The following is a 16,567-nucleotide window of genomic DNA, read 5'->3' as shown; positions in this document are numbered from 1 at the left end:
TTTTGTTTGATTTTAGTGAATTGACCCTTTAATAAAAAAGCCAGATGACTCATTTTCTGGCTCCAAACAACCAGAAATGTGACTGATCAGCAGAGAAGATACTTGTCTCTGATGGTAAAACGTGGTTTGAAAGATTTCCTTGTAATCACAGCCAATCCCTTGAATACAGCGAAAAACACAGCTGGATATTAAAAGTATTAACAAAGCACAGCTGTAATGTAAGAGCTCAAATACTCAGTCAGAACTGTGAGGGAGAAAGCAACAGGATGTTACTCCTCCACAAAAAAGAGGGATCTCCAGATGCTCTTAACCACAAAGAAGTGGGTTACCCAGTCACAAAGACATAACACACAGCCAGGCATGAATCATACACGGATCATCCATTATTCACTTTTTCCCTCTTCTCTATTCAGCAGCTCAAGGTTGATACTAAAAATAAGGTCAGAGGTGATCCAGCGAGTAAAAAAAAAAGAAAAAAGGAAAGACTTTTGGATCGTTTTTAAATGGCGTCTGCTGAAAAAAAAGCTTTTCTGCGAGACCAGAGAGAAAATAGCTCAGGCGTGGTCTGTTGTGACTGCTCCGTAGTCAGGGAGTTTTCACTTCCTCAGCCATGACCTCATCATTAGGTCATCGTCACAACGTAGCGACCACAAGATAAGCACATGATGTTAAATAAGAACAAGACTCAACATTTGTTTCTCTTTAGGTTGAAGACACACAGAAAGAAGACAATGAGCTCAGCAATAACTGTACAGTAGCGCCACATGGACTCCAATATGCAGGTTCGAGGATACAATTTGGTGTTTTCATCTGTTAACTTGCAAATAGAAAGCAGTTAGGGCTGCAACTAATTATTACTTTTATTATCAATTAATCCTTTGATCAATTAATGCAAGGTGACGTACTTACGTGTCTTATTCTGTTCAACCAACAGTCCAAAACCCCAAAATATAACATTTACAGTAATGCAAGACCAAGAAAAGGAAGAAAATGGTCATATTTGAGAGCCTTGAACTAGCAAATACAAATATTACACTTAAATGATTATCAAACGATCATTAATGATTGACGAATCCACTATTCTTAGCAGGTTTAAGGCAAAGTTTTTGAGATAATATTGAACATGTTAAATAAAATAAAGGATTTTATAGAAAAAACATGTCCATATATTTATATTGGTACCTTGAAATTTAAAATATGCAGGCCTTTTAAACGCCATTAAAAAAAGGGGATAATACATTTTTGGTCTCAATAAAAGAAGGAATAAGAATCACAGAAACAATATGAAGAGTCAATTTACACCTTACATATGCATCTCGTACCCCAATTGTATCTAAATATGATTTGACCTGATTAAACTACATTTGCACCTGGTAATAATATGTGTCTCAAGAGATCTGATCGCTCTGTCCAACTCAAACAGCCAAACATCACATCCATCTCTTGTTTGCACAGGTCCAAAAGAAGAAAAAAAAACATGAAGCTGCACTATTGGATGGACTTTTGCTTGCTTTTCAAAGCGGGGGAAGAAACTAACACTTGGTCTCGACTTGACGTCATCTACAAATATCCAAAGCTTTCTTGCCAGTAGCTTAGCTCACTAACTGGCTAATGGCTGCATTGTACATTTGTGCAACCCTGACCCCCTCCAGGGATGGTTTGGTCGATTGGATCGCAAACCATCTTTGATGCGTCTTGGGTACAGTTACACCTGTACTTCCACGTGGTCAAGCACTATCTAATTGCAATTTGATCACCATAAACACATTTTAATGCAAGGTGTAAAGGGGATAAAGACAATAAGTGAAACAAGAGAGGCTGCAGCTTATCACTTATTTATCTCCATTTAACCCTGGACCACCGACCTCCTTCAGACACTGACCACTACAAAGAAACCACACTCTTAATTTAATGAAGTTCCAGGCTATTTACTTCTATGTAAGAATATTCAGTAGAAATGAAGTCTTAGTTTGAGTCTATTTATGATGGAAAATTGAACACGAGTCAACACAGGAGTATCTAGTCCACAGCTGCCCCATCACACTCTTGTTTTGGACTCATAAAGTAGGACATAACTCTGTCTTGCTGACTAATGTTGACCTGGCAGGACTTTGAGATTTGATGAAGGCCTAAGTTTAAGGTCAGCTGAGGTCTGGTTTCAGGTTTTCACTGCAAGGGGAGTCATCATGTTCAGTCTGGTCACAGCAGGTCATTAAAAAGAAAGACTTCAATAAGTCAATACTGTGCTCAATCTTCATTAGAGCTGAAATTCTGACTTCATTACAAGTTTGCATGAGCTGTATAGTTCATTATCTGTCATTTTACTTAAGAAAATGCATTGAGAAGGGATTGATATTAAGTTAAATTTGAGCTGAATCAATGAATCAGGAAGTAACTTAACTATTTTGATAAACTATTAATGTTTAATACAAAATTTTTTAAAGAAAAATGTCAAAATAAATCACCAGTTTCTGCTTCCAAAATGTTCAATTACTGGTTTTCTTGGTCTTCTATCATTGTGAGCTGAATATTTTGTGGTTCTGCACAACTGGTTGGACAAAACATGAGCCCTGAAAAGTTGTGATGGGCGTTTCTCGTTATTTTATGATATATTATAGACCAAATTGTTGGTTGCTGCTGCAATTATAATACTGTACCTTTAATAGCAAGTTTATTATGAGGAACTTGGATATAGGAGATCCCTGACACAGCGCCAATTAGTGAAAAATCTTCTTAATGTAAAAATTGACATATCTGGAGAGTGTAAGAAGATGCAACTTGGAGAAAACTTTTTAAAAAACAAGCCTAAAAATGGTGACACTGAAAGTTGAGGTACAATTTTTACCTACAGCCAACTAATTATTTTTCTCAATTAATCATACTTATCATGATTTCCAGGAGTTGATGTGATTCAAATGTCTGTTTTTGTCCGACCAACAGTCCAAAACTCAAAGAAAATCAGTTTCTATGACAAAGAAAATCATTAAATCATCACATTTGAGAAGCTGAAACCAGCTGTTTGGTATTTTTGCTTAAAAAAATCCTGATTATTTCACTGAATATTGCTCTAAGTCTTTCTGTTTGGGGATTTTTCTTTTTTGTCTTTAATGCACTTTTTGTAGCCTGCATCAACAGCTTGACTCTTCTAATTTATGAAGCAAACACAAAACATTCGACACACACTGAATAAATCCATTCTTTCATTGTAGAAATGACTTAAAGCACTGAATTCAAAACCTCTATTCAGTTAAATCCCCAGGACGAGGGATACTACAGCACCGACTCTGTAGTGTTTTGTTTGTTTCTTCAGAAACATCAAAATCATTTTGTGGGAACAAAAACAACATGCCAGAGGACAGTAACGATGTTTCACCGAGGTCAGACAACCTCTATGTGATTTACTGCAGTGTTGATCATAACACACACACTAAAATCTAGCAACCAAGACTCTGTGTAAAGCCCTTTAGACCTGAGGAAAACCTGACAAGCTGTGGCTAAAACGTACTGGCATTTTGCTGCAGTCTCCTATTCATCTTTCATGCTGGAGGAGAGATTTTCAAGGGTCCTTTTGGAGAATTAAATGGCACAAACAGGAGTGTGCGAGCTGGGTAAAGGAGGAGGCAGTGTGGCCTGAGTGTAGGAGACTGCAGAGGTAATCAATTGACTGGTGCAGCAGGAGAAGCTGCAGTTCAACCAGTTTGATGCTGCTCCTCTGTCGTCATTGGGAAAGCAGAAATGAGACGATTGAAAGGGTAGAAAGAAAACATCTAACACGCCTCGCACATTCTAAAGTGAAGATTTTCTCTTTACAACATGTTTGGGAACTGCTGTCAGATCTGTTTTAAGTCAAGACGACTGCTGGTGTTTGAAAAAAATGTTTATTATTTATCAGTTTTGTTGTCATGTCTCCTAGATGGAATTAGCTTTCAGTCCGTAAGCATCAGTCATCATCTGCGCTCTAATATTAGAGCCTGTGCATCCTGCGATAGAGATGTTATGTAGTGAGTGACACGTGTGTGATTGTGAGAGAGCCGCAGCCAGTTTAAGTGGGCATGAACGCCAAATGTAGCTACATCGGGGTTGTTATCTCTGCACACATACATGCACTTCAAAGCAGGAGATGACGGGAGGAGGTTTGGAGGGGGTGCATCTGTGGGTGATTCCCCTGAGGATGGAGAGCACGCGTCAACAAAAACATCCAGTACATTTCGCAAGGCCGGGGACGAGAACGACAGGAACCAAACAGATACAGCTGAGCATCTGTGAAGCTAAAATACCTCCAAAAAAAAAGAGAGAATATCTCACTGTTATATAATCTTTATCCACAGCTTCAAGGTAAATACATGTGTGTGTGGCTGACATTTACTTCTGGTTTGTTTTTCTACAATAAAACACGACATACTTAAGGAAGAAGTTTGAGCTCATGAGGTTTCTGTAGTAGCAAGCACAGCAAAAAAAGCAGGTATTTAACTCTAAAGATGAATTCAGACACGCTAGTATTGATTCATTAAATTTTAATAGATAGCCTAGTGCCCTTGGTAGTAAAAATCGTGCTAGCTGCAGAATGAAAACAGAAGAACTTGAAGGTGCCTGAGGACATGATCAATACTGCAGGCTCTGTCTAACATCAAAGCGACTCTTTGGTTTTTGAATATTTAAGATACATTCAAGTGCAGAGCAGCACAGATCAGATCTGAGAGGATACATTCATGTAATCGTTCCCAGCAGCTACTGTAGGGCAGGAAATTTAATAAATGTGTCCATAGAGTATGGAAAACTGAAGTGAAAGCTCATTCATTGATCAAATACTTTCTGGTTTAAAATTAAAATGATGGAAGTTATTTAGTGTCCCTTGGGTTTGATAGCATTAAACATTTGGGAACTTTTTTTTTTTTTTCCCTTAATTGTAGAAAAGGGATCTTGTTCAAAATATGTTTAAACTGTATATCCCTCAAAGTACTGCAAAGAAATAAAGGATTGCATTATTGGTACTAAAATGACTATACAAATAACAAGTATCCACACATTTCAAATGAAATCCAGCCTTATCAGTCACCATAAGTCAAACATTTTTCAAGAAATGGGGAATGACTGATGTACAAAAAGGTGACATCATGAAAGAATAAAGTATAGCAAGACAAACTATTTCATAATACAACAGATTACAAAGTGAAACCTACAGTATTCATTCAGCATACAGCATTCATAAGCTGCAGCAACAATATTTATTCATACGTTTCCCCTGTCTATATATCTCTTTGGACACATTGTAACTGCTTATTTAATGAAAATGTATTCTCATTTTCTCATTCTCTTTTATGTAGAAATGTGACTGAACAACATTTTGTCTAACATCTGTCCAATAAACCAAACAATACCGTATGTAAAACTGATCGTCTGAATCATTTTTAGATGTTTTTTTTATGTCTTGCAGTCTAACTCTTCAACAGAAATGGGACAAAGTCTCTAGTCTTGGCGATGATATCCCAAGTAAAGTTCAAAACCACACATTATTATCTCTTGCTCACCCCGTAACCCTCTACTTCCTCCTCTTGATGATGTCAGATTGTTCACGCACATGCCCCCAAATGGCCGTCTGTTCTGTAACCTTCGGGCTCAAACATTTACAGATATATTTAAGAACTGTCTATATCGAGTAAAGAGTGAGAAAAGAAGCGACACTTGAGGGAGCTGGCCAATCAGAACAGAGTAGGCTCATCGGGAGGACGGGCCTTAAAGAGACAGGAGCTAGAACGGCCTGTTTCAGACAGAGGCTGAACTGAGGAGCTGCATAAAGGGACAGTATAAGATAAATAAGGAGTTTGAAACCTCTAAATAATTCAAAGATATTCTAGTAGAGCCCCAGAATATGAATGTAGACCTGGAAATGTGCTGAGTCATGGAGGATTTTACTATTACAATTATAAACCTTTTCAGCTTTGTGCACAATAATGAAATGCTGTATCTTGTTTTTTTCTGGCAGTGGCAGCAGCAGAATAAAAAGGAATAAAAAGAGGAATAAAAAGAAGAAGAGACAAGGGTACAGATTAGTAGTTTTCAAGCATAGGCATCTATACAGTAGTCTTAACAAGAGTACCTACCAATGCTCAGATTTGGGAAGTACGGGGCAAAATGTGCACATATTGTTGAATCAGAGAGGATTATCACTTTGTCTGCCTGTAATTTCTCTTACGACCCACATTAGCACAAAAATAGGCACAGATGTGTAGAGAAGAGTAGGTTTTTGCGACAAAAGCTCTAATCTATAAAATGTAATGTGACGGGTCTTTTTCATGACTAAACTCTGAATCACACCATTTCCAAACAGGATTAAGCTGCAAACAGGATTAATAATATCAATGTCACATTCATGAATTCTCCCTTTTTTTGAATGCCGGATACGAAGGGAAACATGACTAATCTGCGCATAAGCTCTCAGGAAGATGCGTCCCTCTGCTTCTTCTGCATATGCAGCAGAAGAATGGAGCGTTTCCTCTCTTTTCCTGTGCGAGTGGTTGGCGTCATGGCTGTGATTTATAGCATCTGGTCACAGGGCTCGCTGACGTGGAGCGTGGAGAGAGGAGAGGAAAGGAAAGAAAAGTGCCCCGGCTCTGCTCCGTCCCCTCCTTTCTTCTTCTATCCTCCCCTCACACCATAACACGCCTCAACCCCGACTCCCCGTCCAGTTTCCCAGAGTCGCTCTGCTCTAGCCGATCCCCTCCACACCCAATCCCCTCCTCCCACCCACCCGCATGTACAAGCATTCGAGCCCCCGGGCCGCAAATGAGACACAGTTGGCAGAGCTGTGAGAACTTGAGCCCTGTCTGACTGCAGGAGATGAGAGGAGCTTTGTCTTTTGGTTTCTCTCATTTTGAGTTGTGTGGGGAGTTTTTTTCATTTTTATTCTGACAGTGTTAAATATTTAGATTAGATTAGGATTAAGACAAATCCCGCGTGTGATCTTTGTGAGATACATGTAAGTAGAGCTGTAACAATTAGATGATTAATCGCTTAGTGGATCAAGAGAAGATTAATCACAACTATTGTCAAAATGAATTAACCAACCCCCTTAGTTACTGTTGCTACGCCTGTCGAGATTTCCTTTCTCGTACACAACATGTTGTTTACAGTGTTCAGATAACAGATTTAACACTTTAAATTCATCGTAATTTGTGATAGGTAATAGCTCCTTGATTTCAGATAGACAGAAAAGGCAGGTTTCTCATTTTAAGCAAGCGACAGTCAACTTTGCCGACTGAAATGACTGTTGCTAATGGGTTTTAATAGTTAAATAAACTAACGTTAGCTCCATGAGTTGGTTAAAAACCCTGTCTTTAGCTCACTTTTTAATATCTACAAGATGATGACACCATGAAAAGACTGAGGCTAAAACTGCATGTACCACGGAAAAAAGTTAGCATCATTGCCAGTTTATGATTCATAAAGGAAACATGGAAATATTGCTGCGTAGTTAGTTATCCCGTATATGTTTAGAAAAGATGTAAGTTTTATATTTGATTTCTTTTCAACATAATGTGACATCTATCTTATATATTCATAAGACAGAAGTTCAAACAAGGACTGATTTGACCATTTTAAGACTTCCAGGTATAAACTAACCAATGTGCTTAGCTAACATGACACTATGTCTGATAAAAAGTTTGGCTTGGTTTGCTACTTTGTAAACTTCTTCAAACCCAGTAAACAGCAGCTCGGATAAAGTAGCACCCAGAACTCCTCATTCAACAAAGTGGATGTTTTTTAACATCTAACTCCAAAAAATCCAGGTTACTATTGTAGGTAGTAAGCCAGTTAGCTGGACACGCTAACTGCTGCAGCTCACATTACAGTAGATAAACTCAGTTTAATCCATTTCTTACACTTCTGCTCTTGTATTTTTGGATTTGGAAAAGCTAAAAATGAGCCAAAAATTCACTGGTTCAGGCTCCTAAAAATGTGAGGATTTGCTGCTGTCGGTATATCATTTTAAATGGATATACAATATAGATTCTTGGACTTATGGTCAAGATGCCACATTAGGTTCTGGGAAATTATACCAGGCATTTTCACTATTTTCTGATTTTTTTTAAATCATCACAGTAATTGATAATGAAAATAAGTGTTAATTGCAGCCCTAACAGTATGTAAATCAACTTTATTTACAGGCTGAAAACCCAGATGCAAGGTTATTCCCCTGAATTTCTTGAGGATGACTAATGAGCCGGTGGAGGAGGGTTTCTAGGCCAAAATCTACATTTCCAGGCTGGCTGTGATGTTGAACGTGTGCCAAGAACATAACGTCAGCATGACTGGGAAGCTTGCAGGGCCAAAGAGAGTCCACGTCTCATGATTACTCCCACAGAGGAGGGTTTTTCTGAAAACTGAGACTGTGTCTGCAGGGCAACAAGGCTGCAGAAGACAGTACGGTGGCACTGTAGATATCACCAAAGAGATTAGGGGAGAGGTTGTAATTTGCACAGTTTAAACTCCTTTAGGAAACATTCACAGTCATTTTTTTGTGTTGTTGTCTGTATCACACAAAAGCTGAACTGTCTTAACGAAAGGAAGCTAGTGCCACTCCTATTGTGAACCGATAACAGAGTGTTTGAACATGTCATGTCTTGGAGAGGCTTGACTCCAGCACTTTCAAGTCACAATTTTTCAAGTTTGTCTTAAAAACAACAGGCAGGTGCCCAAATGAATACTTAAAGAGATTTTCTTTGCTATAATCATTCCTCCTGTTCATACTGGCTATTACAATAACCCCCATTAAATGTGTTTTTCTGAAGTGTATACGAGGCTTCAGCAGTCTGAGGTAGTCATATCAAGTGGATATCTGCCACATTTACAGTCTTTTTAGCATCAAATTCCCTCCTTGTGTTTCCACGTTGAGCTGTGGTAAAAGTATCGTAACAAATAGTAGGGACGACTTTGGCACTAAAATGACTGTAACACCGAAAAAGATGAACGTGATTTGACTCATTTGGATGGCTGTGGATTTTGGCCTCCATCACATAGATTGCAAATGCATTATGAATGGACCTCCTAATGGCCAGTATGAACAGGAGGAATTATTATGGCAAGAAAAAACATGCTCCAATGTTTGTTTGGGCACCTGACTGTTGTTTTAAGACAGCCTTGGAAAACTGAGAACCGATCCTTTAAGTAATAAAGGAAACTGGTAGCTGTTTTACCTCAAAGAAAGCTCTGTTATTTTCTGCTCTGTAGCATCAACCCTGAACCAGTAAGAGGCAGGAAACAGACTCCGATTAAGTGGCATAATTCTGGTGGTTGACTGGTTTCATGGAGGTATGGGGGATGACAGGAGAGAAGAGGTCAGGGGGGGTTGAGTGTGTGTGTGTGTGTGTTTGTGTGTGTGGGTATGTTTGTGTGTGTGTGTGTGTGTGTGTGTGTGTGTGTGTGTGTGTGTGTTAGGGATTTAGATTGTCTACATGCATTAAAACTAAATCAAAGGTCCGCCAACCTGAATTAATCACTTTGATATGGGATTATGACCCTTTCTAACAGCTCTGCAACCACACCAGCTGGTAAAAAAAAACCCAAACAAACAAACCCTGGCTGACTTTTCTTTTGTCTCTTTTCTTTTTTTTAATATTACAAGAAAGAAGCTCTCAGAAAGGACTCAGAGAGAAAGAATGTTTCTGTTTATCTAACGCCCCTGCCTTTTTCAGTGTCTAGCATTCCTGATAATGCTCCATGCTGCTCGACTCCGCAGCTCTCGGTAGAGGGCCTGGAACCAAAACATGCTTTGTTTTTCATTTTACGTCACATATTGATGGGCGAATTCATTTGAGGACAATGTTCGCTTTTCCACTAACAATATTTACCAAAATGACACCTAAATGTAAGAAATAACACAAAGATTCAATGATTAAGCTGAATGTTGTCGCACCAAAACACCTTTTAAAGTCCTCTCTCTCCTCTTTAACACACTGCTGTAGGGTTGCAGCTAACGACCATTTTCATGATTTGTTGATCCATCTATTATTTTCTTGATAAATGGATTAATTAGTCTACAAAATGTCAGAAAATGGTTTAAAAATGGCAGTCACTGATTCCCAAAAGCCCAAGGTGAAACCTCAATTGTCCAAAACAGTTCACAATCGTATAAGACTAAAAAGTCTTCTAGTAAATATTCACATTTAAGAAAGTGGGACAAGATCATTTTAGGATTTTCTCTTCAAAAAATGGCTGAAAATGATTGATCGGTTATCAAACTAGTTAATTTTCTGTCGATTAATTGTTGCAGCGCTACACTGCTTGTGCTTCTTCCCCCTCCTCCAATGTCAAGACACCCACACATGCATCGAAAAGCCTGGCTTTGCGGTGATAAAAAAGCCGCTGCAGACATTTCTCCCTCCATCCAATGCTCTCCACATCAAACAGAGAGGAGGAGAGAGGGGGGGGGGGGGGGGGACGCCACCAAGCAGAAAGTCACCTTCTACCAAAACACATAGGTCAGGGGAGGGAGAAATGGAGGTGTGCTGCATGATGCTTCTCTCCCCCTAACTGGGAATCACTGAAACTAGGCCATATCTGGGCCACGTCAAGAGGGGCTGAAACTGAAACCATCAGCTGGAGATGCAGATGGTGAAGCCAGGCGCTCCTGAAGTGTCTTTGAGCAAGACACTCGGCCCCTGCACCAGAAAGACATGAATGAACACTTTTCCTGCAGGAATCTGTTTACATTGTAGTTAAAGTGGATGTTTGTTTTTTTGCAGAGAGCTCCTGTCTCAGGTCTGTTAGCTGTATGCCAGGACCATTTTTTTTAACCTTGTGCACCACTGACGTGTTTGATAATGAAGACCACGGCTCAGTGCAGCATTTCCAGGACCTCAGCTGGTTTTAGAGATGCAGACAGCCCCTCACTTAGCTGTGGAGGAATTACAAGAGGGCTGCCAGGATGGACGAACATCCTGTCTTGAGATATGGGTGGAGAAATCTGATCTGCAGCTGTTGAATGTAAAACATTTCCAAGCATTTCCCAACTCACTCATACAAACCCTATATTATTATTATTATTATATACAAATAAAAGGATGAAATGGGGAAAATAATCTGCTTCATAATCAGAAACCACCCCCCTACTCCCATCTCAATTTTAATGCAACATTGTTCATGACCCATTTCTAAGCTGGCTGTATACTCACTTGTATCTGTTAGAGTCAGCTTCTGCTCCAAATTATGTCCAAGGTCTTTATAATCCATTGTTTCCATTCAGGCGGATCGCAGTGCTTTTCCAATTGCTGTCATTCCTCAGAGTCGCCCAAGTACAGGAGATGAAACTCCCGGTACAGATCGCCCAAACACGCCCTTTGTAAATCCAACCGGCAATAGAGGAAAAAAGGTGTAAAGAAAAATAATGTGGATATAAAGAAGAATCCGACTGAAAACTGTGTGGGGAAGGTTTAATGTGTTAAATTAAAATAAACAGCCGTCAATGTCTTGTTAGAAAGCACAGATCTTGTGGGTGTACAGTGCCTTTAGTGGAAAATCTACAGTGTGAGAATAAAAAAACTCCAGTGCCACCAACCATAGGGAGCAGGAGCAAGCTGCAGAACATGCGTCAAGCGCATCCTGTTTGAATTTTCAAAATAAAAAGATATGTTCTATTTATTTATTTATTTGGGACAAAACTAAAATTCATGAGTACATGTGTCCACTTTGCTTTCTCTGAGCTTTCAGTTGCATCTTGCACTTTCTCCTTATTAGATTAAATTTGATCTGCTGCCGTAGAGACAGCTCTTGTTGTCTCCGTGACAACTGAGCAAACTCCATCTATCTATCTGTGAGATGTTGTTGAAAGCTTCGAAAAAGGTTTGTAGGTGGACTCTGAGTTTAGATTTGTATGTTTTTGTCACTATATTGTGAGACTGTTGTTTCCCAAGGCAAGAGATTAACTTTTACACACTGTCACAATTTTTTTTTGCCACTTTAGGTAATTAAAACAAAAAAACAAATGAGCTGAATGAGGGGCAATAATAAATTGATAAAAGCAACAACCTCAATTTTGTGGCAGAAAGAACAAACAGTTTTGTTTTTGTCAGAGACCACATACATTGTTAAATATGAATGCTGCAATTTGATGTACTGTACCAGAGTTTGCTAATTTTTCGCAATAATAATATATAAACAATGGCAATCAACACTAAAAACACAGGATATGAAACATAATATCAAAGTTAAGATTAAATTGAATGAATTACCACCTCACACTTAAAGGCTAAAGGGCGTCAAGTGTTTAATGCCAGGGCTCCTCAGCTGTGGAATAACCTGCCTTATTCATACATGACAGTGTATTTTATTGTTGTGTTTTATATGTTTGTTATTAGTAGTAGTAGTAGTAGTAACAATAGTAGCCTAGTAGTAGTGGTAGTAGTAGCCAAGTAGTAGTGGTAGTAGTAGTAGTAGTAGTAGTAGTAGTAGTAGCCAAGTAGTAGTAGTAGTAGTAGTGGTAGTAGTAGTAGTAGTAGTAGTAGTAGTAGTAGCCAAGTAGTAGTAGTAGTAGTAGTGGTAGTAGTAGTAGTAGTAGTAGTAGTAGTAGTAGCCAAGTAGTAGTAGTAGTAGTAGTAGTAGTAGTAGTAGCCAAGTAGTAGTAGTAGTAGTAGTGGTAGTAGTAGTAGTAGTAGTAGTAGTAGTAGTAGCCAAGTAGTAGTAGTAGTAGCAGTAGTAGTATACTACAATAAAAAAACTAATATTTAGTCATTTTATTTTGAAGGCAATTTTCCGTCATTTCCGGTGGTTTCCTCCGTCTCGGGAGCGAGCTTGACGCCGCCGAGCAAAGCGAAAAAACCGCATGCCGGGCAACCGGACTGTACCATCTGTTTGGAAAAGGGAAATAAACTCACTTCTCCATTGAATACATGAACTAAAGTCTACCTAACACGTCCTGAAAATATAAAACAGCACATTTTATTTAACAGTTGTCCTCGTTGACTGATTGTAGATGTCGTACCGGGACAAATAAATGACCTGTTTATTGAACTCCGTGAATGGTTTGACCCATCAGATGATTTCCAGCAGCTGTAACCAGCCCTGCTGCCCAGAAGGAGGTGAGTAGTCATACCAGCGTTTTTGAAAGGTCTGTCTGTGTAATTACAGCATAATTACCTCTTAAGTATCTGTTAGTAGCGGTGAAAGACATGATTTACATCACAGATAACTATATATTGAGAAAAATAAATAAATAATAGTATTTATAGGAGGATTCATATGCCTGAATGACCACAGGAAAACAGAACTCCCACGTTAATATCAATAGATACATATATACACATACATAATAATCACAAAATAACCTTCAAATGCCTTCAGACCAATGAAGAGACAAAACATCCTAGTAGTTATACTGCAGGAATATAATATTTTGCACAAAGTGTTGCATAATGTATGCTTGAATCATCTTCCAGCTGAACAAAAAGTGACTGGCGTTATCTGCCAGTATGCTGGTGCACTTAACACTGCTGTATTAGGCAAATATGATGAAGAATAGCCTGTATAATAATGTCAAAATATTGCAAGCATTGGATCACTTTGGATAATGTTAAAACATTTATGTGTCCGTGATTGTTGTGCAAAATATTGAGGTCTGTTTCACCTCTCACAGATGAGGATGCAAGAGCCAGAAGTGGCCTCTGCAGAGGTAGAAAGGAGTTTCATTCATTTTTTAAAAGAGGCATTTTATAAATAGTCTGACCAGAATCACACCCACTATGCCTTTTTGGTGATTTGGATAAAAAATTCAGATGAATTATAGATGAGGTCATCTGTGTTATCATCATTTTTTCCCCTTCAATCTGCAGGATCTGTAGTAAAGGATGACAGAAAATGCATAAAGTGATCCACCATTAAAAAAATTAAGGCTCTTAAGAGTAACCAGGCAGCATGATATATAATATAACATGATGTTTGAACTGTGCTAATGCTGAGGGGCCAAATGTATAAAAGAGTTACGAGAGACTGATAAAAAATGCATGACTCACTTAGCTTGGTGAACACTAAGGACGTTATAGACTTGAGGATTGAAAACACTTGAGCTGCGGCTGATGCTAGAGACTTCTCGACATCTGGATAATTCTCTCTGGTTGATCCACCTTTTCATTTATTTACTTTTTCTCATCCTAACCTCTAAATGTATCCATTGAAACTCTAATTTCACAACTTAGATCCACTGTATAGTAGCAGTTTAGCATTCTCAAAAACTATCCTTAAATATTGTTTAGGGTTCCTACTAAGAAGATAGTGAAGTATTTCCTTGGTACATGGCGGATAAAGATAGTCTGTCAAGCAGAAACCATGCTCATCAATCCACTGGCTGCCCTGTGACACATGAAAGGGGAAGAGAAGTAGCTCCATCTGGGCTAATGGAGTTTGATCTGAGCTGCTGGTGCCTGCGAGGGAGCAAGTTGAGTCTGGAGTCTGTTAAAAAATGATTTGTTGATGCAGTAATGGCATTTGTAAATGCTAAGGCAGGAAATGCAATAGAGAGTTAGGGGAAAGGCAGGCAGTGTTCAATAGACCTTGTTTATCATGTTCATCTCCTTTCATCACACATACAGTATGCAGACTAGACTTCTATATAAATATGACAGTGTTGTTGCTGTGTCTCCATGTCTTCCATTGAATTTCTTGATTAGCATCTATTTCTATCACAAAACAACAGACCAGACGGTTTGAGAGGTGCCCGATGACACTGATCACACTGTAAACTGGAGCTGTTTTCCTAGAAAATGTTGCTCCTGCAGGTCATGAGTTGCAGCAACAGGGGCAAGGGTGTATTTTGAAGGAATCTCAAGGAACAAACAAGGAATAAACAAATTACCTAATTTATCTTGAATCAGTGAAGGGAGTCTTTGTTGCACTGGCAATGATATTCAAACACAGTTAAAACTTTGAGTCCTCCTCAGGTTGAATCTTTTCATCCACTGCAACAATCTGAAACTGTAGATATTTACATTTTGTCATTTTGCAGACGATTTTATCTAAGGTGACTTACAAGTGAAGCAAGACAATCAAGCATTAGAAGACAGTGACTAAAAATACCAAAAAGAGATAATAGACGGCTTCAACGTATGTCCAAAGACAATACTACACTTGTCAATTGTGCCAGATGAAAAGTTAAGGGATCACCAAAGTTCTTGCAGTTGCTGGACTTGATCATGTGATGTACAAGACAGTCTGCTTATCACAATCAGACACACAGCATTCATCCTAAGGAGGGAATACATGTCAGTCCAAAATGTCATGGCAGTCCATCCAATAATTGTTGAGATATTTGAATAAAAACCACAAATGTCAACCTCTTGGTGGCACTCGTGGACAATTCAAGTCATTAAAATTCATCCTCTGGGGATAGCGAATATCTGCATCCAATTTCATGTCAATCAATCCAACAGTGGTTGAGATATTTCAGAGTGGACCAAAGACTAACATGCCAACATTGCTACACCACTAGAAACACAAATATGCTGGACAAACAGGACAAGAAAACCTCAAAAGCTTTCCATGTTTTTGTTTATGTTATTGAGTCATACCATCATGTTCTGATACTAAAAAAGGTTTCCATAAATACGTCATGTAGCCTTTTGAAATTACAGCATGACAAATTGTGCCTTCAATCTACTTGTGTACTGCCAAGCAACACACATATAAGCTCAAATCAACATGATAAGCTCTCCACTCGTGTAGGCAGCATCAGTTTATTGTGACTTTATAGATCTTGCAAATGAGTTTTACTGTATCTCTAAGCCCTTTATGGGGGCATTAAGAGCCAAATATACCTAGTTAGAGCACCTAAATGTACAGATATGGAAGGATTTTTAATCAGGAAGGATCAATAAGAGACTCGGCATGCAGCTTTGATCTGTTTCTACAGCAAAGATCTTTTGTTGGTGAGACTTTCTTTGAGGGAGTGCGTGTCCATACTCGCCTTCACCTGACTGAGCCATGGTGAGGATCAGAGGGCCTCCCATAAACCCACAGAGGCACGCAGTTAATTGCCCCTCCTACACTCACTACTACAAAAGACACCACAAAACGACTCCAACCCAAGAGGACTCCAACAAACAGCCTGCAGTTACACTTTAAAACATTTCTCTGGACTCTCCTAATGCACGTTTAACCGGAGGGAGAGCACATTTCGCAGTTATAAAATGCTCCTCTTATTGTAAAAACCCCCTCCCAAGTACACAATGGTTTGGTTTTACAGGGGCGAGTACACATATTTGGAGAGCACACTGCTGAAGTCAGAGTCTGAATATAACTACAGCTGCCGCATAGTGGGAGTCAAGCATGTCTGCAGTTGGTGCAGTTATCGAGAGCAAAGCTGGGGAAAAATCGCCAACTGATTTCCTTGTGAGCAGATGACGCTGCTGTTTAAACTGGAGTGCATCCTTCTTTGTCTCTGCAGATGGAGAAGAGCATGAGATACATATAAATACCATTTTGTTTTAATCAGTCAGTCTTATCTTGTGTGAAAAATGTTTCAACCCTTACATGCTGTTCATATTCTCAAGAATCCCCTCATAAAAAATGTCAATACCAAATT

At 38.9% G+C, this 16,567-nt stretch overlaps 1 protein-coding gene across 1 annotated transcript in view; it reads right to left on the bottom strand.

Moving 5' to 3' along the window:
- Positions 1-11,503, bottom strand: part of LOC133996329 (MAP7 domain-containing protein 1-like) — a 44,024-nt gene extending 32,521 nt beyond the window's left edge. The window contains exon 1 of the mRNA XM_062435880.1: positions 11,172-11,503. Within this exon, the coding sequence (XP_062291864.1) occupies positions 11,172-11,238 (67 nt within the window). The 5' untranslated portion in view covers positions 11,239-11,503. The remainder of the gene's footprint in view (positions 1-11,171) is intronic.
- Positions 11,504-16,567: the final 5,064 nt, after the last annotated feature.

Source organism: Scomber scombrus, chromosome 16, assembly GCF_963691925.1.
Source record: "Scomber scombrus chromosome 16, fScoSco1.1, whole genome shotgun sequence".
Taxonomy (NCBI): domain Eukaryota; kingdom Metazoa; phylum Chordata; class Actinopteri; order Scombriformes; family Scombridae; genus Scomber; species Scomber scombrus.
The sequence above is the reverse complement of the archived record's forward strand: the minus strand, read 5'-3'. Positions and strand labels throughout refer to the sequence as shown.